This window comes from Lepisma saccharinum, chromosome 12, assembly GCF_977018435.1.
Source record: "Lepisma saccharinum chromosome 12, izLepSacc3.1, whole genome shotgun sequence".
In the NCBI taxonomy this organism is placed as follows: Eukaryota; Metazoa; Arthropoda; class Insecta; order Zygentoma; family Lepismatidae; genus Lepisma; species Lepisma saccharinum.
Window position 1 is genome coordinate 18,050,731 of NC_139240.1, and position 25,542 is coordinate 18,076,272.

Consider the following 25,542-nt stretch of genomic DNA (forward strand, 5'->3'; position numbering starts at 1 on the left):
AAATGCCTCGTGAAGTGATCACCTGTATCCTACGCCTTAGAACGGGACACGTGACCACAAACGAGCATCTGGCACGAATTCATCAAACTCCTTCTCCCAATTGTACCTGCGGAGAACATAAACAAACCCCCACCCACTTATTTTTCCAATGCCCGCTATGGAACACACAACGACAGGCACTCCTCCACAGACTCCTTCGACAAAAGGTTGCTTTCCCCTTCTCCTTGCCCACTCTACTTTCATCTCCTTCCCCCTCTATAATGTGGATTCTCTATGGATTTGCCCGACAGTGCGACCTTCGCTTTTGATTCCATCCCTCATCATTACTGTATTATAGTGACAGTGAAGTGAAGTGTAAACCAATATTGTGCTGTTTATATTAGTGCGCGAACTTCTAGCCCTCAATGTTCTCAGACCGTTGCCCAAGACTGCTACCATTCAAGCGGTGAGGGGCATGAAGAAGAAGAAGAAGAAGTATTGTTAATAAAAAACTCAAGGACAGGTCATGATAGACGGTTCATAATATTCTTTAATATTTTCGCGACTACTGTACCAAATATCATAACAATTTTCTGATGCAAAGAAATGTTACAAAAAAAAGAATCAGACGTTGCAGCAAAAACCCCCATTTAATTCCATTATAAGCAGTCGAGCGCTGTACCCCGGTGTCAACACCAGCGCCTCTAGCGGATTTCATTTTCGAGTGGAACCAGCGAGAGAGAGCAAAACCATGCCGTTTTCATTCACTTTTCTCTTGCACCCTATATGTTTTAAGCGATGGATTTTTATGTATGCTGGTGCAGAAGTTGTCAACAGCTTGTTTTGAGTTTTCTTTTAATTCTTGAAGCTCTTATTGGGTCAAATAAAGTGCACGAACATGGTGATGGACAATTTGCACAGTAATACTCATGGATCCCACTGTACTATTTACATATGTCCAAAATCGCAATGGCGCGATAGGGACACGAAGAAGAAGGAAGAAACTGGGAGTGCATCTGTGAAATTACTAGAGCAGTCACAAAATAAAATAAGTAAATATTAATAATCTGTGGTCGGTAAATATTGAAGCCCTATTTGTGCAGGGTAATTTGTTTCATTTCCTAATTGAATGTGGTGAATATATTCATCGTGTGCAAGAAGTTAGCGTCTTAGCTAGAAATTCTCGGCCCCGAAATTGTAGCAAATAAATGATCAGAGAACATGAAATGTATTAGTTTCTCTGACAAAATGAAATTTACACGTTCGTAGTTAGAAGGTACGGCTACTCTATTTTGAGAGTTTTTGGAGTCGACTGTTTGGCCCAAGTTCCTTTTGTTTTATTGCGATTTCATCATGCTACGAATGCAATTTGGAGCGATTTTACAATACCGGGAATTTCTCCATTTTGTTTGAAATTCGGCATACTCACTAAATTAGGGCTCCTAATCACGAATCTGAAGTTAAAATTTGGCGCTCACGTGTCAAACTTGCAAAATAAGAGGGTCAGTCATCGCAACCGACAATGCACAATTGCTCATTATTTATCGCAAGATTTTCCGTTTCGAATACTTTAAAGAACGAAATATATATATTCCTGATATTACTACGACCCTAAAATTTAACTGTTTCCTAACCTAACCTAGCCTAACCTAACCATGCACCAATGGTTCGTGGGGCTAGCGCCAATGGTCCGTGGGGCTAGCCAAATTCAGGAATTGGTAACACTTTACTATACCTGAGACGGATTCCTTCAAATTTACAGGAGAAAGTACTTACGGAATTCATTTTCTGGAGTGTTCTTGATGTTCCAGAATGTAGTTTTGGTCCATTTTAATGCGAATCCATGTGGTTTTATACGAAAATCTCTCTCCAACGTGCTATTTCTGCTCCCGCCATTTGCTTTTTACACGAGAGTACTATACACGCTATTGCTGCTGCAGCAATTTGCTTTCTGCACGAGAGCACAATACGCGATATTGCTGCTGCTACAAGCCGATGTTGTCCGTATATGCTAAATTGAATGAAAGGAGTGCTACTGGAACCTTACCTAACCGAGTAGGCATACCTCGTCCCCGTAAGTAAGTAAAAAAGTCAATTTAAAATTCCTAAAGTGTTTTTAATTTTTTTGAAAAAATTTAAACTATGCTTGCCTTACCTAACCTAACATAACGTCAATGGTTTGTTCCTGAGGTGCTTTTTTTAAAATTTTGTAATTTTTTTTGAGCATACCATGAAATCCGGCCCGAAAGTAGGTACTTTTCAGTAAAGAAGCTTGCAACACTGCATGCACACTCCAAATCGACAAAACACTGGCACAATGAACGATCAACGGTAAGCTATCGCCATGTGTGTGGAAATAAACAAGAACAGTAAGTACTCGTAAATGTAAGAAACATACATTATTTTCGTTACGAATTCCATTATTTCACCTAAATAAGTGTTCCGGAATGCAGAATAGTACATTAGCAATGTAAAAAAGTGCGAAAGAAATCATTCCCAGGTGTCTCAGGTATAGTAAAGTAGTACCTTTCAAACAAATTGGAGAAATTCCCTGTATTGTTAACCCTAGAACACTACCGTGTTCCAATATTACAGTATAACTACCGCTACGTAAATTTTACGTACATGAAGAAATCTATTTTTGAAACAACCTCTACATCATGAAAACAAATTTCTATTCATTGTGAACATTATTTTGTTTATTTTTCCTTATATTGGAATTTTATTCTAAATTTTAAAATGTATAAGCATGGTTTTATTAGACATAAAATATTTTAAGAGAAGGTCTTGCTTGACAAACCCGTTCGTACATTAAGAATGAAGGCAAAAAGTATCGAAATCGAATTTACAAATGTCAAAATTACGTGGAAGATACTTCTCGTTTTACACAGCTACGTAAAATTGACATACAGTGCACAACATAACAAACCAAATCAAGACGATCAGCGCTTGCACCCTCCTTACCAAAGTGCTGCCTTATGTCCGACAGACAAATTGAGGCACTGCTAGGCAGAGGGGTGAGTGGGTGGGAGGTAGGGGAGAGATTTGAGCGCAAAGCATACGTAAATTTTTCGTATGGTAGTGTTCCACGAATTGGCTTCCCACAGGAGCAGTACGTAGTTGTCATCCTCCTTTTCTTGTAGTTGCAGAAACTGCAATACTTTCGGTTCCCTTGTGACGTGGCTGCTACTGTACTTGTCTCTTCCTTCCCCCGTATCTTCAAAATTGACTTTCTTAATTCCTGTGACAGTCCCGGATTTATTAGCCTTTGCTCCTGCCAGACCTTGGTCTAGTTCTCATGGAGGTGAAGCATGAACTGAATTCGTGAGAATGGTCTCTGTTCTGAGTTGCCCCGATTGTTGTAGAAGTTGTGAGTGTGAATAATGTATCCATTGATCACTGCGATGTTGATCATATTATAGAAAAATGAGATATTATAGAAAAATTCACGCAAATTTTACGTGAACACAAATGGCGTTATTACTACATGCACGTCAAAATGACGTGCAAGATTTTTCTTCTGTTACTATCGCTACGTATTATTGACGTACAGAGTCCCACATAACGCACAAACTAAAGACGTTCACTACTTCCACCCTCCTTACCACAGTGCTGCCACGCACCTGACAGAATGCCCGAGGAATACCATAGGTGGAGGGGTAGGTGGGTGGGATGTGGGAGGTAGGGGAGGGAATTGACTGCGAAGCATACGTAAATTTTACGTACGGTAGTGTTCTAGGGTTAAATTATACCAATAATAATAATTATCTTCGGGTATTATGTAAAGTGTGAATATCCAACACTGAACAAGTTACACGTTGATTTGCAAACACAAATAAGCTCTCAGTAGGGAGTTTCGTCATTGTGGAGGATACTGAAGTCTATGGGGTTCAATTTCAAAAAGTGCAACGATGGTAGACGATTTCTCATGGAGAGAGCCGATACCATACACCTGACATGTCTCTGTTTTTGTAAACCAATTGTTTTTCAGTCTCTTGTCAATGAACCTTTTTATACACTTGATATCATACACTTATTGGTATTCTACTGACCACAAGATGGGGATAATATGCATACTCAGAATACGCGAACAATGAGACGTCTATTTCATGTTTTTTTTTTTATTTCAACTCACCTTTCCTGCTACTCTGGCAACGCTGCAGTCTCTCTCTATAATCGGCCTGTCTTGTTGCGCTGGATAGGTCGTCTCCCCACTTCCCCTGCCAGCTTCTAGAGTGCCCGTGAAAAGAGCTAGAGTCCACGATATTTACATCGCTTGTCAACGTAAAATATATTGTCCATGGGAACCCCATATGTTTGCGTAAGATAATTTTTAAGTTGTATTTTCAACATAAATAACATTTTTTTGAAATCCAAACAGTGCTCATTACTTTAAGGAAGGATCAAATTTCGTGTGACAATAATTGCCAAAATTCCAGGATAATTAGTCTTCCTGCTAGGAGAATTTGAAAAAAATTATAAAACAATCTGAACTGTTACTCTCTTTCCCAAACGTTTGCATTGTACTGAAGCACAAAGCTTCACACTTACAACAGCTTGTAATTGAGGGTAAGGATGTCAAATCGACCCTTCTTAATAGAAATATGTATGATACATCGTTGGAAAGAGTATGAATGAAGGATTGCGGAAATGTGAAATTTAAGGTGAGGAAACAATTGGAAGCGGAAAATAAGTAGTATTGATTGCCCCCCCCCCCCCGATTCCAGTCTTTTTCTATAGAGTCCCTTTGAATGAAAACATGAAAAAAAAACTAATGAAAACACAATTTTAAAAAAGTTGAATCCTAGTGGAAATTCGCATACATTCACCTTGAAAACCAAAGTCCGACCTGGCAATACTGTGTGTTTACAACATGGATTACATAGAAATCTAACTTCAAATTGAGAAATGCACATTGGCAATTCGAAGTGTTAAATATGTACTATTAGCGCACAATATATATTTTTTTTACTTTCAAACTGTAAAACACAAAGGTGGATTGTGCAGTCTAGCGTAATTGAGTAATTCCATGTCGGATCAATCAAAGAAAATAAGTTTTTGACCTCGCCAGTTCTGATTTTGATGAAATTTGGTATGAAGGACACATATGACAAGGTAAGTAATTCTGCCAATTTTCAGATTTTTATTTTGAAAATTGTCCAAGATACAAACATAATAAAAATCAAAATATTCATAAAAAATTACGAACTCCCATACTTACAAATGCCTGGAACTTTTACCCTAATTGTAGTAGAGTGAAAATTCAAACCGTTAAGGAATAGAGCTTTCCATTGATACCCTGCATGACATACTTATGACAGATTACAGTTTCAAGGTCATTCACTGACCTTTCACCTTCAATATCTCAAAACATGCCATCTCAGAAAATTATGAAAAAATATTTTTTATTGCCACAACATTCTTCTACCCATGTACCAAATATTAGGCTGTCACTGCAATGGCAAGGTAATGCAGGATTAACGGGAGTGTCGTCCTGCATACTACTGCGGGTAAGGCACAGAGACATACCATACAATAAATATTTCATACCTTGAAGATTTGGTTTTATTATACATGACATGTGTATAGGCTATTTATAACAGATTTATCAGAAGTATGCTGCTATGTGACAGCAACTTTATTTGATAGACACAATTTTCATCAGTAAATAGCATCAAATCTTGGAGATCAGAGATTGAAACTGCAGCCATTTTAGCCAATGGGGCCTGTCCATGGTGCCCCATTCGCATGTGATTATGTCTCGTTTTTCTTGTACATTATCAGTACCCATATTTAAAGTTGTCCTTATTGTAATATGGTTGAACAGAGGGTAAAATATACAACATTGTGGAATATTAGAAATTAAAATTAGAGAATATATTACAACATAAAACAGATCATTTTATTTTAGTGCCGGATGCTACACATAGAATTTTGTTTTTTCTTACTTTGAAACTTTGAGCAGTTTTTCTGTATGCAAGAAACATAATTGCTGTACAGAAATATGAACATTGTGGTATACAAGTTCTTCAAACTGTTTTTGTGCTTTAAAACATTTCTGTTTTTTTATATATTGTCACTTATATGTCGGTGCCGGAATAACATAAACGTGCCGGACGCTACATTGTGCAATACCTTTATTAATTCAAACGTTACTAAATGTGTGTACACGTATATGCATAGACTACAGTGCAAAATGAAAATATACAAGCTATAATTGAGAAATGGAAAAAAATAATTCATTTGGGTTACACATTTTGTGTTAGATATACACTTAAACAGAAACCCTTGTTCTTGTGACATGTACACGTTAATTATTGTGGTGCCTCACTTTCTACTGAAAATTCAAACATTCAGGCTAGTCTTCACAAAAATACTGTCCTCTAATTTCAGTGGATATTTGTATCATATATTTAGAAACAATGTCACTGTCATCTGTACTAGGAAACACAAAGTAGATATTTCCTCCACATTTTTTCCTCAGAAATTCTACTTTCACATTCGTATTTTCAAGCACTTGTATAACATGGCCCATAAATACCTTGTCAGCATTTTTAAATTTATATTTTACAGCAACAAATTCACCATTTTGTAAATTTTCCACTTCAGAATTTGTATAAGTTCTGGTGATGTATGCCTAACTGCTTCTGTGGCTTTCCCTTGTGTGAGTGACACTTATCCCCATTATCATGTGTTTTCAGAAGGATAGTGCTGTTGGATAATGCTTCAGTGACATGATAAGATTTTGTTGCTGGTACTGTATAAATGTCCCGGTAACATTCATCTAACTGCACTTTATTGTCTGCAATAGTTTTTTCAGTTACTAAAATGCAAGAAATATTAGGGCGAACTTTTGATGCCAAAAGTGCATATTTTTCTGCGGAGTTGACATCTACTTCACCCATACCACCCTTAACAGCATTCCACTCTTGTCTTTTCATCAAACCACCTACCCCATCTACAGCTCCTTTACCGTGGCTTGTCGCAAAAAAAATACCATGAAAAATTGAGGGAAAATTTTTGTTTCAAAAGTGTTTTATTAAGAAAGTTAAATTTACTCTTAAACTGTGATGCTGCTCCATCTGAAAAGAATATTATGTTTTCTACATCTGGCACAATTTTCATCACTTCTTCACATATGTAGCACAAGAACTTATACACAGCATACTTGTCATGGTTTAAATTGTCACTGACGATGCAGTAAAATGATGATTTGCTTCCACACCAGGTCACAACAGTAAAAAGTGTGATCTGGGTTTGATTCCAATGTGCACTTTGAATCTCATTTTGATATTGTGCAGTATAGTTTTCAGAGAAATCTACCTGAACAACAACTAAATCATGACCACTTTCTTTTTTAAAACGTTCAAATGCTTTGCTTTGTGTTTTCTTAATGAATACATGTCAGAAACTGTGACATGTCATTTAGAAGTAGTGAAAGAGCATCATCGATGGAATCTCTGTGTTCAACTTTAACTGTTCTGCCCTCTAAAACTTCCCAGGAGTGCCCTGTTACCAACTCACCTTCATCATTATTGATCCATTGTTGGAGTTTGTCCTTCCAATCACTGTAGCTTTTACTACTCAACATCATGCACTGCTCAGATTGTTCATCACATACAGTCAAAGTTTCACTTCAGGATGTTCCATCATAAAAAGAGAATGCCTCAGGAATAGTCATCAACAAGTGTCGTTTTTGTAGTTTTTCTTTTCCAGATGATGATTGGACTGTTATGGTATCTTTTTTACCAGGACTTACTCTACTTATATCGTCTCTAGTAAAGAAATTATATACAGCATTTTTGGTTTCATCAGATATACTATATTTGTTAAGATGGGAGTCAGTTCTATGTTCACATGTTTTGTTTTTGCCTGAAGGGTGTGTTTTCCACTTGAACTGCCGCACACAGTTTTTTTTTATAACCACAACTTTCTTTGTAGGGCTCCTTGGCAATTGCATCTTCAAACGTTTAAGAACTTTGCCCAGTGATTGTGGTGTACAATAACCTGATGGACGTGTAGTTGATGTTTCTGGTTTATCAGGAATTTGCTTCTGTTGTTGATGTTGACATTTCTGCCGATATTCACACATTTGTAGTCTTTGCTTTTTCATTTTCTGCTCACGTGGAGTAAGCATTGACTTCTGTAATGGACGCTCCTTCTTTTTCCTATCCCTGTCCTTCCTTTTCTCTGCTTCATACTTTTCTGAATTTTGAAGCAGCCTTATCCTTTGATCTGCTTTTTTCCCCATGTTTATTTTAGCCATGAGTGCCTGCAAAGGAAAAAACAGAAATAAATCAGGAGTAGATGTAATCTTGAGATTTTTTATCAGTTTGTGTATTTCCATAACAAAATTCAGTGCTGTACTAAAATTGCATTTCATGTGGTCCTAAGATAAAATTTGGGAAACTAGTTTTTCCTATGACAGAGACAAGTGTAATTTACCCAAAATGTTTTATTGCACAAATTGATACTTAGGCCTAAACAAATGATGTAATATAGCAATCTGAAATGAAAAACTGATTTCCAAAGTCAATTCTGGCCCCAGAGTAATTTAGCCTATGAAATCACTCCCAAGTTTTGAGTGTATTATGTTAGGTTACTTAAGAGAGTTCATTTTATTTTGTGTAGGCCAAGATTTGTTAAATTTTAAAGTATTCATTAGGCCTACTGTTATATTTCAAAACTAGCTTACCCATGTTCAAATAAAGATCTAGGCCTACATAAGTAATGCAAGTGAAACCTTCTATATTTTTCATTGAAATAATGTAGGCCTACCTAAATTAAAACAAAATTGAGTAGGACTACTTGAAACAGAAACATTGCAAAGTAGGCCTATTTTTTTTTAAAAAAAAGGTGCAGAGGCTTATTAGTTGTATTTGTAGCAAGGTGCTGGCTGCTATGGGTTACATTTGTAGCATCCGGCAACTTTGGAATGTAGCATCCAGTACTACCAGAACTACCAAAAGAAATAATTAGTAGACTACATCTAATTTCACCAGTGACTTACCATCATGAATCTGCTTTGCATATAAGAATTCATCATCATTGAAAAATTATGCTAAGAGTTGTTAAAACTTTAATAACACAGGCCTGCGATGAAAAAAATACAAGGGAAATGATAGGTGAACTTTATGTATTTTGTGGTGCTGAGTTCAAGAAAAATAAAGAAAAATGTTTATCACGTCACGTTTTCTTGAAAAAATTAATTGTACGTGGATTTGTATGAACATTTACCATAAATATGTTGTTTCGGCGTGGAATATCTTCCCACGGTTGGACCATTTGCGGTGATTTGAAAGTTATCTCCATGCTTCTTGGTCAACAAGGCGGATATACAAAGTTCCCATGTTTCATTTGTGAGTGGGACAGCCGTGCAAAGACTCAACATTGGGTCAAGAAAGAATGGGCTAAAAGACAAAATCTTGAACCAGGCACCAAGAAAGTGATTCGGAACAGCTTAGTTGACCCAAAAGAAGTATTGTTACCCCCGTTGCATATCAAATTAGGTGCAATGAAGCAATTTGTCAAGGCTATTGCAAAAGATGACGATTGTTTCAAATACCTGTGCAAAAAGTTTCCAGGTTTATCCGCAGCCAAGTTGACAGAGGGAATCTTTGTTGGTCCAGATATCCGGAAGCTCATGAAGGATAAAGACTTTGAGACTAGCATGACAACAAAGGAGAAAGAAGCTTGGGTTGCCTTCAAAGATGTGGTCAGTAAATTTCTGGGGAATTACAAGGATCCTGACTATAAAGCAATTTTTATGAATATGCTGGACAAATTTCAAGCGTTGGGTTGCTCCATGAGTGTCAAACTACATTTCCTTCACTCACATGTGGACTATTGCCCCGAAAATTTAGGAGCAGTCAGCAAAGAACAGGGTGAAAGGTTCCACCAAGATATTAAAGATATGGAGCGCAAGTATCAAGGATGATGGGACAAGAACATGCTCGCCGACTACTTTGGATGTTAACACGAGAGAGACCTGAGATTGCACATAAAAGAAGAACGTCAAAAAGAAGTTTCAAAGGCAAAAGGCTACGTACGTAAATATTAACTCTGTGTGTTTGGTTATGTTGTTTGTTCAGTTTACAATTTGTGTCAAACGTTCATGTACACATACATTGCTCCTCGTGGTCAATCTCCTATTTTATGTACGTTACCTTGATAAATACAAATGAACATAATACGTTGGTGATTTTTTTCTAGAAACTTCACCATAATGGGATGTTAAAAGTCTAAACGCAAGGGAACTTTGTGTTTTTCTCTCGACCAGAGGCGGCTCGTGCGATCTGGCAACAGTGGTTTTCTTCCATTTAAACCTATAAAATATAAAATCAATTGGTAATAAATCAATTTGCATCACCAAGCATCGATTTTACATAGAATTAAATGGATCAAAACCACTGTTGCCAGATAGTGCATGCAAACTTGTTCGCGAAAATTCCTTTTCACATAGGATTTTAGCAAAAAATATCGATACCAATTGTACAAAAAATCCTGACGTGATGGAAGAAAATGGAGGTCATTTTCGAAATCAGCACACCCAATAACATAAAACTCAGCGGACACGTATCCTGTATTTTTCAACAACTTCAATTTTGCAGGCCTGTGTAATTATTCGGTGCCGGATGCTACAGTAAGAACTTAAAATTTTGTTGTACTCACCTACTGAAACTTCAAATTCCTGGTATCTTCACTTAAACATGCATAGTTCAGTTACAGGAAGCAATTACATTAGCTGCTAGCATGGAGAACAAAAGACTAATGAAATAATGCAATGTTGCCAATTGCACAATTTTATTTTTTAATTTGTTATTCAAATGTACCAATTTTTCATTACTTTGGGCATTTCCTCATAGAGTAAACCTTTAAAATGTTGTTATATTCTTAAACTTTAGACTTCCATCTTTAAAATGATATATGATATATTATACTTTGTATTAGTTAAAATTCTTCTTCTTTTTAACTGTCCCTGTCAGCATTATCTTTTCGACTTTGGACATTGTTATTGTTTTGTTTTGGTGTTTTCTTCTAAAATTGATATTTTGTCTCACAAATTAATCAAAATCACAAACATAAAATGATTATTATGAATAATTCACTTTTTTTTTGTCCTTTTGCTGTTTACTTTTTTTTAATATATATATGTAGCTATATATAGAAATCACTTTATATTTCGAGTCTACATTTATGCATAGAGCATCCATATTAATGAAGGGGATAAATCTGTTAGAATGGATGAGGGTGATATTGGAAATGGAATTTTTAAACGTTGTAAACCTTTGTAAACCTTCGTAGAGTGTGATTTGTTGATCTGAAAAAAATTGGACATTCTAGAAATAAATGTTGAGCATCAGGATTATTATTGCCACATTTACAATTTTCTTGAGTTTTAATATTTATTTTTGCTAAATGTGCTGGTGTACGTACATGTCCTGTTCTGAATCTATTAATAAAAACTATGACTTGCCGTGGGAGTGTGTATGAATTGAACCAAGGCGACTTGGATTTAAATTCTGCAATCCATCTATATGTGTTGCCCACAAACTTAAATTGATCCTTGCACCATTCATTCCATTGTTCCATAATTTTCATTTTCACTCGTGGTAATAAATCAGTATACATTAACCTATTGAAACTTATGAATTGTAAATCTCTGGCCTGTTTAGCATATAAGTCCACTCGATCATTTCCTACATTAATATTATGTGCTTTTACATAACTGAATTGTATGACAATGTTCCTTTTGCAAGCAAATTGAACTTGTTGAATCATTAAAATAATAAGATATGATTGATGACAAAATTTGCGATAGGATGTAGATAATGCTTGAAGAACACTCACGAGAATCTGTAAGGAGAAGAATTTTTTTTTAAATCTTCAGCTATTCCACATTATAAGGGTTTGTATAGAGCGTAACTTTCCACAGTAAAAATAGTTAAAAATAAGCTCACTGGGGACCACTTTCCATGGACAGGCCCAATGGCAAGGCTTCTTATTAGAGCCAATGGCAGGCCTTATTACAGCCAATAAGAAAGCTTTGGAAAACACCAATTTACATTTCCTGTTATTTCACTTCTGAGTTTGCGAGAGTGTGTGGTTCATTGCACAACTGAAATTAATTTTATGAGTTTCCTGCATGAACAGTTTCATTAACCACAATGGACTTTTAAAAGCGATTTTTTTTGTTGTTGTTGTAATCCACTGGGTAAAAGTGGACATACTAGGTGGAGAAAGAATCTGAGAAAAGTACAGTCTTGGATGGTTCAGAAATGTCCAAATATAACATTAGAACAGAAAATATGTAGTTCGTGCGGAAAATTGCTCTCAGAAATGCTAGGTCCATCATGTATAACTGAAACAGATGCAGATGCAGAACCTGAGTTATCAAGTGAAGATGATTGTGTATGATAACCAGTGGTGGGTTGGGTGTGTTTTGGATGTGAATATTCTTACAGAATAAGTTAAGATAAGTTTTCCTCACCCACATGGACCATCACTGTCATTCACATACCCAAACAAGTCAGATATATTAGAAGTGGACAAAACAGCAGTCATTAGGAAGGTTGAACTACAAATAGCAACAGGTCGGACATATTTTATGGAGCCAAGCGAAATGGAGATGGTCACCACCAAGATGGCATCACTTTCCTAAAGTTTGCAACCTTATCATTAACCAAGTAATGATAACACATGCTGTGAAATTATCACATCTGGAAAACAGTATTACTGTACATATATGTCCGTGCTTTACCTGCAGGACATATACTCCCGTTAATTCTGCATTGCCTTTCCATTACAGTGCCAGCCTAATATTTGGTACATGGGTAGAAGAATGTTGTGGCAAAATATTGAGATATTCAAGGTCAAAGGTCACTGAATGACCTTGAAACTGTAATCTATCATAAGTAAGTCATATAGAGTATCAATTGAAAGCTCTATTCCTTAGCTTTTCAACAGTGTTTGAATTTTCACTTTATTACAATTAGGGTAAAAGTTGCAGCTGTTTGTCATTTTTTACAAAAATTTTGATTTTTTATGTCTGTATCTTGGACAATTTTCAAAATAAAGATATGAAAATTGGCAGAATTACTTACCTTGTCATATATATCCTTCATATCAAATTTCATCAAAATCAGAACTGGTGAGATCAAGAAGGTGATTGATCTGACACGTAATGTCTCAATTGTAGATGTTCTCCTAATTCTGTTTCGCTCTGACTTTGAAGTACTCTTTTCAGATCAGACATCCTCTCAAAATCTTCTCATGGAATTTTAGAAACTCTGAAGGAGTTTTTCTTGTTTGCTTTTTGGCTAATTTCAAGCCAATGGTGAGGATTAAATACATTCTGGCAGTACCGTCGAATGTAATTTTCAATTGACACAAAATTAAGATCGCGTTACCATCACAGTGGGTGTCACAACATGTTATATTTGTGTGGCTGTAGTGAAACTTTGTGCATGAGACTCAGCAAATGTGACAACATTGTCCAGCTTTTATTCTCTCCGCTACAATGGGCATCTGCATTTCCACTACAACATGAAATACATTTTAAATTCATTCATTTTATGCATAATGATACATAAATGAGATGTGCAAAATATCTTGCTGATTCTTGAGAAATATGCCTTCAAACATTTCTGATATTCATGTTCTACAACACTGAAGTGAGAACATTCTGTGATTGGCCTGATATCATCTATTATGAAGGTGTGCAAACAGTTTGGTACCTTTGACCCTCTGCACCCCCTAGAAAGTGAAATATTTTGCGTGGTTTATGAAGATTTTCTATTTATGAACGTGTTCAGTTGTGCAGTAAAGTAAGTCTGTTACCTTAGCATGTTACTTTACCGTGTAGCAGAACAGCCCGAGGGCTTGCGCAAGGGCCACCCGAAACGACTTTTCACAACAGCAGTTATAATATTACGTAGGTAGTTGGGTTAGGTTTGGTACTGATAGTTATTTTTGACATGTTCTTTCGCTGGAACGACTTTTACATTACGTAAAACATTGAAATCTGTTCATTAAAATGTGTTGTAATACTTGATGGAGTACAGTGGGTAAACGGCCCTGCGGGACTTTCTGTTCACCCCATAAACTAAGCATGGGCTGTGAAAGCGACAGCAAAAAGTCATTACTTACTATTTATAACATAAAAATCATGTTTCTTCTAGTGCAAGAGTAGCAGAATTTACTCTCACGACACTGTTCAGCCTCACAGTAGAGTGTTTTTCTGTTAAACTGACAAAGCAATTCACTGGTTAACTGTCGATTGATGTACACGTGAACAACTTCGTTCCTTGTCAAATGCCAATATGTAGGTTCTGACTGGCAAGAAAGTATTCTTAGAAGAATGTATTTTCTGGAATTACAGTTATTTTTCATCATAATAAATTTTTTAAAATAGCAATATGTTTCGAACACTTGGATTTACATGTGAATTTCATCAATATAAGTGGTGGTGATAACAGAAAGTATGTTTTTCTTCTAATTTCCTACAGTAAACAACAGTTATATATTTTACAAATTTATCTGTTTATCCTAGATTAGCATCACTTTCCTCTCAGTTTGTCTACTCGCATCGATGAGAACAAATGGATAATTTAGTATTTCTCTTCTCTTTCTTTTGATTTTTGTTAATTAGCATCACTTTTCTGCCACTTTTGGCCAATCGCGATGATGAGGATGAGTGTTGATTTGATGAAATGACAAGGAACACCCATGTTCTGCCTGGGATGAAACCCAGAACAGCTAGGTGTTGTAGCATGCTAAAACATTCTGCCCTGGAGGTCTACTTTGCATCACTTTTCTTGCCACTTTGAAGCAGTGTTTGAAGTCAACATGTCACCCATTTCTGTTCGCTGCTTTTATCAATGATGTTACATTATGTTTTAAATCTAGCACATGTTTACTATATGCAGATGATATAAAAAAATTTAAGAGTATTTTAACACATAATGATGTCACTCAACTTCAGGCTGATCTTGATAGAATGACATATTGGTGCAAGATTAATGAAATGGAAATTAACTTGAAAAAGTGTAAAGTTTTAAGATGTACTAAGAAAGTTAATTTAGTCTCCAACTATTTTATTTATCAAAATAAAATCCAAGTGTGCGACAGTCATAAATACTTAGGAATATTAATAGATTCCTCTCTCATATTTGATGAGCACATTTCAGAAATTTGCAAAAGAGCAAAGAGAATGCTTGGTTATATATTTTTCTCATGGAAAGTTTTTAAAAAGGAAGATACCTTATTATTCCTGTATAAAACGATAGTTCGTCCTATTCTTGAATATGCAAATGAATTATGGTTTCTGACTGCAACCTTCAAAAAGTTGAATCAGTTCAAAAACTTTTTATCAGGTTATTATGCACAAAGTTTAAAAAAATACTATGACCAACATTACTCTGAGTGGTTAACACAGTTGAATATGTTTTCCTTAGAAGAAGGAAGAAAAATGAAAAGGATAATTTTTGTAGAGAAGATATTAACTTTCCAAGTTGACAGTGAATACTTTTTGAATAATATAGCTTATAAAATTCCTAGATATTCCCATAGGTATATCTCAATTCTCACATGCCTAAACAAGGCCAGAGGTTTAGTAGCTAATCTTGTTGAAACCTACAGTTTGAATTTATGTTGATGTATAAGATTGTAGGATTGTATGTATTATTATTTTTTAATCTTGTATAACCAATTTTGACATAGTGATATACCTGGTTGTTTAATCGTTATCATCACTTAAATAAATATGATTATTATTATTATTAGAACAATACACAGTTAATTGCACAATATTATATAACAATAAACAATTATTAGTATCTGAGATAAAATAGAACTCGTTGAAAACTATAACCTGAAGTGTAAATATGCTAACTTGTTATGTTATGTTATTCTATTTTATTCATGTAACTTTCTACTTTTGTATTTGACTTAGTGCTGTATGAGGTTTCATACTGTGCTCAACACTTAAAATAAATTATTATTATTATTATTATTACTATTATTATTTGCTTTTTCATTGTTGACAATTTTAGTGTAAAATGGCCTCCTCTGCTGTATCTGGAATTTTCTCAATAAATAAATAAATAAACTTTCACTATTGTGGAGCAACCAGCCTCAATCATCTAATGTTTTGTGTATTTTCTCTTTTACAGATCTGCATAACACATAATGTAATACGTTGTGGGTGAATCTGGAATATTTTGCCGTGCCATAATGGAAGATAGGGCTATGGAGTTTATTTCAATCAAAGTTGAAAGTAATTATGAAGATTCTGAACCTGATACTGGATCAGTGATTGAAAATAAAGACTTTTTATCATCCACATTGCCTGAAGATAAGCTGTGGTTTGAACCAGCTGATGTTGAAAATTCAGTAAATAGTAATTTTAACCAGGTGCAACAGGAAGATAATAGTTTGAGGGACATAGAAGACAACACTATTAAAACTGAATCAGTTGGTTACACTGAGCTGTGCGAAGTGAAACTTGGAAATGAGGAATGCAGGACTTCCACAGATGAGCAACATGTTAGGGAAGATTATGCTGCAACAAAAGGTGTGACAACTCTTAGCAGGTTAGCCGTGGTATTTATTTCACATACTAGTAGTAGTCTGCACATATAAGCCAAGTGAATAACAGTAGTAGTAATGCAAGGGCTGATGGCTGTGCTCCTCCCCCTGACCAATGTTCGCCAATATTCTTATCTTTTTGTTCGACATAGTCTCTCTCCTTCAAGTTTTATGCAGTTGTCCAACCTTTGCAGCTTCTTTTACATTATCTCATGAAAGTCTCCTACCATACAGGTGTTCTTTCAGTTTTGGCAACAGTGTGTAGTCACATGGTGCCAGATCTGGTAAGTATACAGGTTGTTCAGGTGATTAAGTCAGCATAGTAAGGACCTGTTATTATGGCTCCTTCCTGCAAATAATCCACCAAGATAACACCTTGTGCATACCAATAAACGAGACAACATGGCTGCCTGCTGTTGATGTCACCCCAAATTTCTTAGGGGGTGGAGGAGACCCCTATGTTTCCATTCCTTACTTTGAAGTTAAGTTTCAGTGTCATACTGATGGAGCAACAATTCATCCATATGTCTAGAAATGTTTGTATGTCCATCTGAAAGTTTCTTAAATATTGCCTGGAGAGCACAACCTTCTCTCGCTTTTGTGTAGCAATTAACATTCTGGGTACTCATCTTGCACTTATTTTTTCCATGTTCAATTCTTTTGTCAAAATATCGTTAACAGTATGGTGTGAGAAACCAGTTTCCTCGACTATGTCCCTGTTGGTCACATTTACTTTGTCACCATATCATGTACTTTATTGGTGTGCTCTTTTATTGTGATAGTTTTTGAAGGGTGTTGCTATGTTCATTGTTGTAGGTTGTTCTCCCACATTTAAACTCCTGGAACCATCTTTTTATGTATCACAAGGCACAGCAAATTCCCCCATAGTTGTAGACATATCATTGTAAATGAGCTATTATTTAAGCTCTCATGTATTAGTTGGAAGGGATCTTACCCTGAAGAATAATTTTTCTAAAGCAAACTTGTTTATCTCATGCTTGAGAATAAAGACTGCACGAATTCGTACTAAACAAGCAAGAGAAGATGTCTTTATAATTCCTAATGGTGGTATATACTCACCGAAATCAATAGGTGTTTAATACATTTCTTTGCAAGGAACACTGAATTTAAGTCTTTGCAAATTGTTTGTGGAACCACAGTTAATATTATTCATGATCGCTGTAGAGAACAAATTTCCTTGATTGCTAAAATATAATTTCGACCAACAATGTAACAAAGTGTAAGCAGCAAGAAACAATTAATCTTGTGTGGTATTCTTCTAATGCAACTAAATTGAAGAACAAAAATGAAGCTATTTTTAAAGATTAATTATTATAACATTATTTCCTATTGTGTTTTGTAACTGACAATATATGTTGTTGTATTCGTAGGTTGTGAGTAGCAGGACAGAATTTTTCGGGTCGGGATGGGAAATGTTCGAAATTTCTCGAATCTCATGAATTCTCGAATTCTACATGTCATTTTCACCTTTAGTGATTGTTTTTGCATTTCTGGTACAAAAACTAACAATTTCCGATAAGTTCCAGACATTTACAATGCAGTAAACGTCGAGAATTAACGACTTTTTAAAATAACCAGTAAGTATTTTCCGACTGCTCGGGATCTCTAAAAGTCTGTATCAGGATGGGAAATTTTTTCCAGATCCCATTCCCGACTTTTCGGGATCCCGCACACCCCTACTTGTGAAAAAGAGGTAGGCCGATTTGTAATGCATCTTGAAATCTTGCTGTACCTGTACTTCTAAATGTTTCACAAAAAAAAAATTGCAAATCATTTTTGCAAAGCATGAGAGTTTTGACTTCAATACAGCGAATTCACAATTTAAATGCTAATTAAAATGGTATATTGTAGGCAAAGTTTCTAACCAATTTTTTTATTACATGCAGTTATTCTGTGGAAGACCAATCAGATGAAGCATCCACTTCCAGTGATATTGGAATGGTTCCAGATGAAAATCCTACTGAAGAAAAACCCATGCGTTCTAGACCACGAAAGAGTTATCCCTGCAAAGTCTGTGGTAAACTATTTCCAACGAGATCACTCTATGCTCATATCCGCACCCATACTGGCGAGAAGCCTTTTCCATGTTCAACTTGCGGGAAGCGCTTCTCGCAGAAACCTAACTTGGACAGACACATCAGAACCCACACGGGCGAAAAGTTATTTGAATGCTTAATATGCAACAGAGGCTTCTCGGTGAAGACTCATCTCATGGAACATCTCAGGATCCACACCAAGGAAAAGCCTTTCGCATGCGCCGTCTGCGACAAAAGGTTCACCAGGAAATCCCACGTTGTGACTCACTCAGCAATACATAACGAGGATAAAGAATTTCAGTGTTCGATCTGTTCAAGAAAGTTTTCAACCAAAAATGCTATGCGTGACCACATTAATGTTCACTTGGAAACACAAACCTACGAGTGTTCGGTCTGTTCGAAGACATTTACTTCAAAACGTAACCTCACAGTGCACGTACGTATTCACAGTAAGGAAAGGAAAGTTTACCAGTGTTCCGTCTGCTCTCAGACTTTTTCCACGGAATACAGGCTGAAAATACACTCAAAACGTCACGATAGGAGAACATGTTACCAGTGTATTGTTTGCAAAAAACAGTTTGTGAAAGAAGAGAATCTTATTGCTCACTCAAGAAAACACTCTTTCGTCATATACACAATGCCAAGCATCATTATCCCTTCTTAAGGGCTGTCAGACAGAAATCACAGTAATTATCTTCTTGTTAGTGACAGTGGTTCTACATTCGCATAGAATGTTAATTAGGTATTATCCATTGTATTGTGTGCCAATCTCAGTGACAAAGTGGTTTGCACAGTGTGCTACAATTCCAGGCATCTAAGATTCGAATCCCAACCTGACCATGGTCTTTGTCAGTTTCCCTTCATTGTATCATCACTGATCCTCATTTTCGCGATTAAGGGGTCCCGGTGGAGGCATGTGGCACAGTGGTTCGGACCCCACTTTAAAACGTAGGTCCAGTCCCCATTAGCCTTACTGTGCATAAAGTGGACTTAAAACACCAACACCAACTCAAACTCATCTTCGCAATTAGCCGAAAGTGGCAGAAAAGTGAAGTAAAATAAACCAAATCAAGCAATGTAGCATGTATTAGCCCCATCTAGTGTGCTGTCCATTTTGACACAGTGCAGGATCCCATGTCAGGCTGGTGCAAGGAAATTAGGTTCAACCAAGTAGATACTATGCACGAAAAGTGGTATTAAGAGTTCAGAAGATTCAACAAATGCCTGTCTGCTGCTTTAAACGTTCATTTGATTGGTTAACATGTACCATATAACCATACACCCACTGCACACCTCTCCAAACAGTGCAGCCACCAAATCAAAGAAGTAGATGACTCGGTTATGCACTGTGTAACCAACTAGATGCATGGGTGCAAAAAGTGCAGGGCATTCTAACAGTACCTTTTGAGAGAGTACCTGTTCTCTTATCTTCAGGTGAACAAATTTCTTTCTGCCGGTGGTTGGGAATGAACCTACAACAGACCTGTGAGTTATCTACAATCATGCACTAACCAACTACTACACTGCGCCTCTCAAAATTCTGTACTAATTTTTGCTTCACTTATGCTACTATTTCTAATTTTTGAGGGGAGAGTACCGTATTGTCTTGAAATCTGCAATGGTATGACTTAATAGGGTTTTGGGCCATTGCTATAGTGGAACCACAGGACCTCCGCACAACTGTGTGTTGTGCATCTTGTTTGCACATGTAGGGATAGAGCAGGCTTCCTTAGGGCCCGAGTTGAAAGGATCAAGAGGAAGATACACGAAGGCTTCTGCCCATAGGTTCTTTTATATAAAGCATAACTTACACCACATGCCAGACTTGCATGAATAAGAAAGTCACCACATGCCAGACTTGCATGAATAAGAAAGTCAGTTGCCAGTCAGAGATGGAGTAGAAACCAGTGACATGGCTCTCTGCATTGTCCTTTAACTTGAATTTTAACCTTTTTAACACAACTTACCTTCCCATGTGATACATCCCTTTCGTGTACGTACTTAAATGTTATTTACCACGGCTATAGGAATATCTTAATCTCAGGGGATAGGTTCTTTTTTCGAGAATCTCAAATAAAAAAGTGTTTTATAGCCAAGAGGATATAGTTAAATGCGGATCTATATTCTAAAAACTGTACACAATACAGAGAAAAATATATAGCGAAGCTTATATGTACAATTAAATATATATATATGTTGATTCAAAAATTACATCGGTTATATTCTTATATATATATATATATATAAGAAAGGAAATATTCTTCTTTTCTATCTTTGATTTATGGAAAAGGCTTCTTCTTCTTCTATTCTTCCTTCTATTAATTTATTAATGGAAATCATCTTCTTCTAATTGGCTAATGGAAAGTTTCTTCTACTTTGTACAATTGGATTACTGGAAACTTCTTCTTCCAATCAGACTATGTATAAATCCCTTAATAACAATGTCAATTTAAGCCTTCTTTCCTAATGCGGAAAGATCTTTCTTATCTTTGCTCCTTGGATCATCATTGTTACTTGGTTTGCAGTTCTCGTAAATGTGTCGCGACGATGATAATTCTTCTATTGGCACCAGCTTAAATTCTTTCTCTTTCCTTGATATATCACGTTTCAGACCTAACGGGTCATGACTTATGGTGGGAGGTTGTATTGTCTCTCCTCCTCCTTGTTTCAAGTATAAATTCTCGTACTCTTCTTCCTGCCCTCTTTCTCCTTTTCTTGGGCATGTCGGCCTAACCAAGATATACAAAACAAATGTTTAGAGGCGTCTAACTATGGAAAGACAGCGCCACCTCCTAGGCCAATCCAGATAATAGAAGGAAAAACACAGATCGCTAACTGGAAGCGCTAGCTGTAGCCTAGTGCCGCTAACATGAAGCGCAACCAAGAATGTGCTTTGGTGCAACTAATTTATCACAGCGCAACCATAGACAGAAACAAACAAAAGAAATCTGACAACCTACTCCTTGCCAGTGGTAAGAAAAATTATTCCGATCCAGTGATCGGAAAAGGACACATTCTTGTAATTGTTTCCTCGATTATAAACTTTCCTTAAATTCTCACATATGAACATATACTTTACATTAGTAATTTACTATTTACAATATGTCTCTTGTTCTATTTATGCAATTTTATATTGTTACCATGTTTCTTTTCTAATTATTCTCATGTATACATCCATCTTTTCCTTCATCCAAAAGCTACAATTTGTCCTCTCATTCACACTCGGGTGCACTGACATCTGTTATCGCTCTCGTGAAACTAATTCTTCTCGCGCATAGTTTGTGTTTGCCTATCAGGCACGTAACACAGTTTTAAACTTTGACTATTATTGTCTTTAACTCCTGATAAAGCCACATGATGTGATGAAAGCTAAAGTAATAGATAAGAGGCACATATTTTTGGTAAATAAAAAGCAACATTTCGGTACAAAAACAGTTATTTTTGGGTTCAAAAGCGGTAAAAAAAAATTTGCTGTTATAACGGTGATAAAGCGGTATATAAAATGACATTTGGGTTTAAAAATGTGAATATAATCCAAAATTTGATTTAAAACCGCACTTACTACATAAAATAAAATTATCACTTCAAATAGCACATTTATGTCATTACCAGAATATTAAGTTCATTCCTGTATAAAGGGTTGCATTTTTGCTTCTCAAATATTTACAGCAGAATTAACTAATTTTCCATGAATTGCATAACTCACGGGATGATTCTGACTTCAGAAAGTGTCGCGTCAGTAAATAAACTGTAAATATCGTGTTTAAGAGTGTATTTCGCATTTTGCAGGTCATTTCGCATTATTTCGTGACAAAACATAGTGGGAAAATGCACCTCACATATTTTGTTTGTGATTCCTTCTATGATTTCGAGTGTGATTCTTTGTGTAATACTGAAACGTCATTCCACTGAATTCTACATATTCATTCCATGCATATTTGGCTATTTCTGACCTATTTCCCTTTTGCATCCTACTTGTGTTTATCTATTCTCTTCTCTGGAGGATGTTAAGATTCTCCTAGCTCACCTACATTCACATGGTACGTTGCATATGCAGTTTTTGCTTGTATGTGGTTTTTTGGTTTGTTAGTGTCTTCTTATTGCTGAATGATGTCTTAAGTTGGAATTTTGAACCAATCTGCTATTTTTTCCTCAGTCTTTTTGGATCTCACGCTGACCTCTGAGGCAGAGTGGTTAGCCTGGCATGGGTGTTCTTTGCTCGTGTTTGTGCAGAAAATTGAATGAAAAAGGCTCGAAATTGGTGCAACAGTTGCAGAAAAGGCGACTCTGTTGCTGAAAAATTATTTGTGACTGTCCCTTCATTATATCATCACTTATCTCCATCTTCGCAATTAGCCAAAAGTGGCAGAAAAGTGAAGTAAAATAAACCAATATTTTTTTTTTGCATCTTGCTATTTTACTGTTTGGTTGTTGTTGGCAGATACCCATTGAGTTTCATTGTATCTACGATGTGTTCCTAAAGACAAGACGTGCTCTCTCAAAATTTAGTGTTAGAATCAGTTAAGAGCACTAGACAATGGATAATGTTCAAGTAAAATTGCATATAAGGAATTTACAGACTGACCAGTCGCACTGAAAAGTGGAAAAGGTGGATAATTTGCAAATATTTTGTACAGATTCTCCCATACACGTTTATATACACCAGCTGTCTACTTCTCTGGGTTAATTGTAATAATTACCACAGTCTGGTGGAATAACGGCCCAAGTTACAATTGTTTAATTCCAAATTTATTGTAGTACACCAGCATATTTTACATGACTCAATTTCATACTCCAAAGTCTTAGAGATTTGTTACTGTGTCTTGTCTGGAGAACAATTATTCCCTTCCATACACTCCTATATGATTCTTTGTTTGCAAGTGGCCACTTGTTTACTGTCGTCTTTGATACGAAGGAGTTCTGCCATCTATTTCATGTGGATGAGATGCCAAGGAGTATTTTGTTACTAAATGCCTCCATCATTAGGTTAGGCAGGTCAGGTTTAGGGCTCTTATCATTAAAGTAACACCCTTAAATACTTTAAACACGTGATAATATCTGGTCTCATGCACAAAACTACCTTTGAGCCTCACATGAAACTTCGCAAAAGCTCACGTCAGAGTCAACCAGATTTGCTTACACAAGATACATTTCAAATCATAATTTCATTGCTAACTAATATTTAGTAAAGCTTTTAACTGTGGTAATTAGTTGTTCCAAGTTTCGAACTTACACCCACAATTGTTTCCAGTATTATAAAGCATTTTTTTAATACTCCCATAAAACGTGTGAAAAAATAATTAACCATTCGGAACTGTTACTGGAATAACTGAAGAAATTATCCATGCTTTACATAGGATTTGAACCAATCACCCATAGTACCACAGCTTGTTTTGCTAACCACTACACCACCAAGTCTAACTGGAGAGAGATTAATGTGATGTTCAGAGCAGAAAGTTTACAGAAAGAAAAAAAAATTCAGGATAATAACAATTTATACAAAAAAAACCTCGTTAATCCAGATTAATGGGGGGATAAGTTGTTCAGTTTAACGAAAGTCTGGATTAACTGAAATAACCTAAAAGAAGAGTAGAAAGTGCATTAAAACTCCGTTTATAGCAACAAAACACGTTTATTATGGTGTATTTAAGGGACATAAGCCTAAATACACTATACAGTACAGTACAAAGTCTGAAGAAAACATAATTTCATCAGTGGTTAACTGCCTTTCCTTTGGGAAATTATCTTGACTTCTAGCCACATTTAAAACCTTGCATTCTGCTGTTTTTTTTCTTTTGCCTTTTGTCTGTCCGGATTAAGCGAAGTCTTCATTAACGAGGTTTTGCTGTATTTTTAAAGCCAAGAGAAGTTAGTTACTAAACTGCCTAGATTATGACTTGAATTATAATGGATATACAAAATATTAATCTGAAATGCATTTTTAAATTGTATTAGTTGTAATGTGATTACATTGAAATCCATAATTTTTGTAATTAAATTACTATATAGACACATTGTGACTTTTTTTAAAAAAAATACATTGCTGAATTTGTTATTTTTATCTATATTATAATTCTGCTCATTAAAGGATTGTTAATTTAACATTTGGCAACTTTCATTATTATATTTCTCATTTTACTTTCTTTTATTGTCCACTGTTGTTTGTCATATTTTACAGGATATGCATTTTACTGTGCACTTGACGAAGATAAGAATGTGCCCGTGACATTGTAGTTGCAGGGCTCACTGGCACAAGAGAAGAAAACAAATGACTGTGCACATTATATCAAAAGTTTGCTGGGGCCATTCTTTTCTTGGTTAAGATTTCAAGACAGCCAAAGGAATGATTATTTTCAGACTTAATGCTTTTCCTAGATGACCACTATTTGGACTTACCTTTCATCAGTGTAAAATTGTGTACTCCTTAAAGCATTTTCCCCTTATCATATGTACAGTTAGTTCAGAAGTAGAATTATCTTCTTAACCCCAGAGTTTCCTCCAGGTACCCACTTTATACGATGCTGGGTGGGCACTGGAGTTGCTTGAACAGGTGGAAAAAATCCCAGTTCTCCCCCGTGGGGATCAAACCCAGGTCTCTCGCATGGTAGTCTGATGTCCTAATGACTGAGCTACCGCAGCTCGTATAAACATGGTGATGGATAATTTGCTTCGTAATTCTTATGCATTCCACTGTACACCCATTCTAATAGGTAGTGGCAAGAAAATGGAAAAACGACAGAACTGCAAGAGTGTACTGTAGATGACACCATGGGGTGAGTGTTGAGTTCAGTGGATAAATGTATGTAGCAGTGGTAAATTCTGCAACCATGCAAAGTTTAGTTGCAAATAGGCTGATACTTGTTGGGGGGGGGGGGGCATTGTTTCCGAACTCTGTTAACAGGTGCCAAAACTGGGGGGG

General features: G+C 36.0%; 1 protein-coding gene across 1 annotated transcript; it reads left to right on the forward strand.

Annotated features, from left to right (window-relative positions):
* Positions 1-1,054: 1,054 nt before the first annotated feature.
* On the forward strand, positions 1,055-20,812 carry LOC145996392 (uncharacterized). Its single transcript, XM_083132830.1, has 3 exons — positions 1,055-1,255; positions 16,152-16,571; positions 18,474-20,812. Exons 2-3 carry the CDS (start codon positions 16,213-16,215, stop codon positions 19,285-19,287), a joined length of 1,173 nt encoding a protein of 390 aa, XP_082988956.1. The 5' UTR covers positions 1,055-1,255; positions 16,152-16,212; the 3' UTR covers positions 19,288-20,812.
* The last annotated feature ends 4,730 nt before the right edge of the window (positions 20,813-25,542 follow it).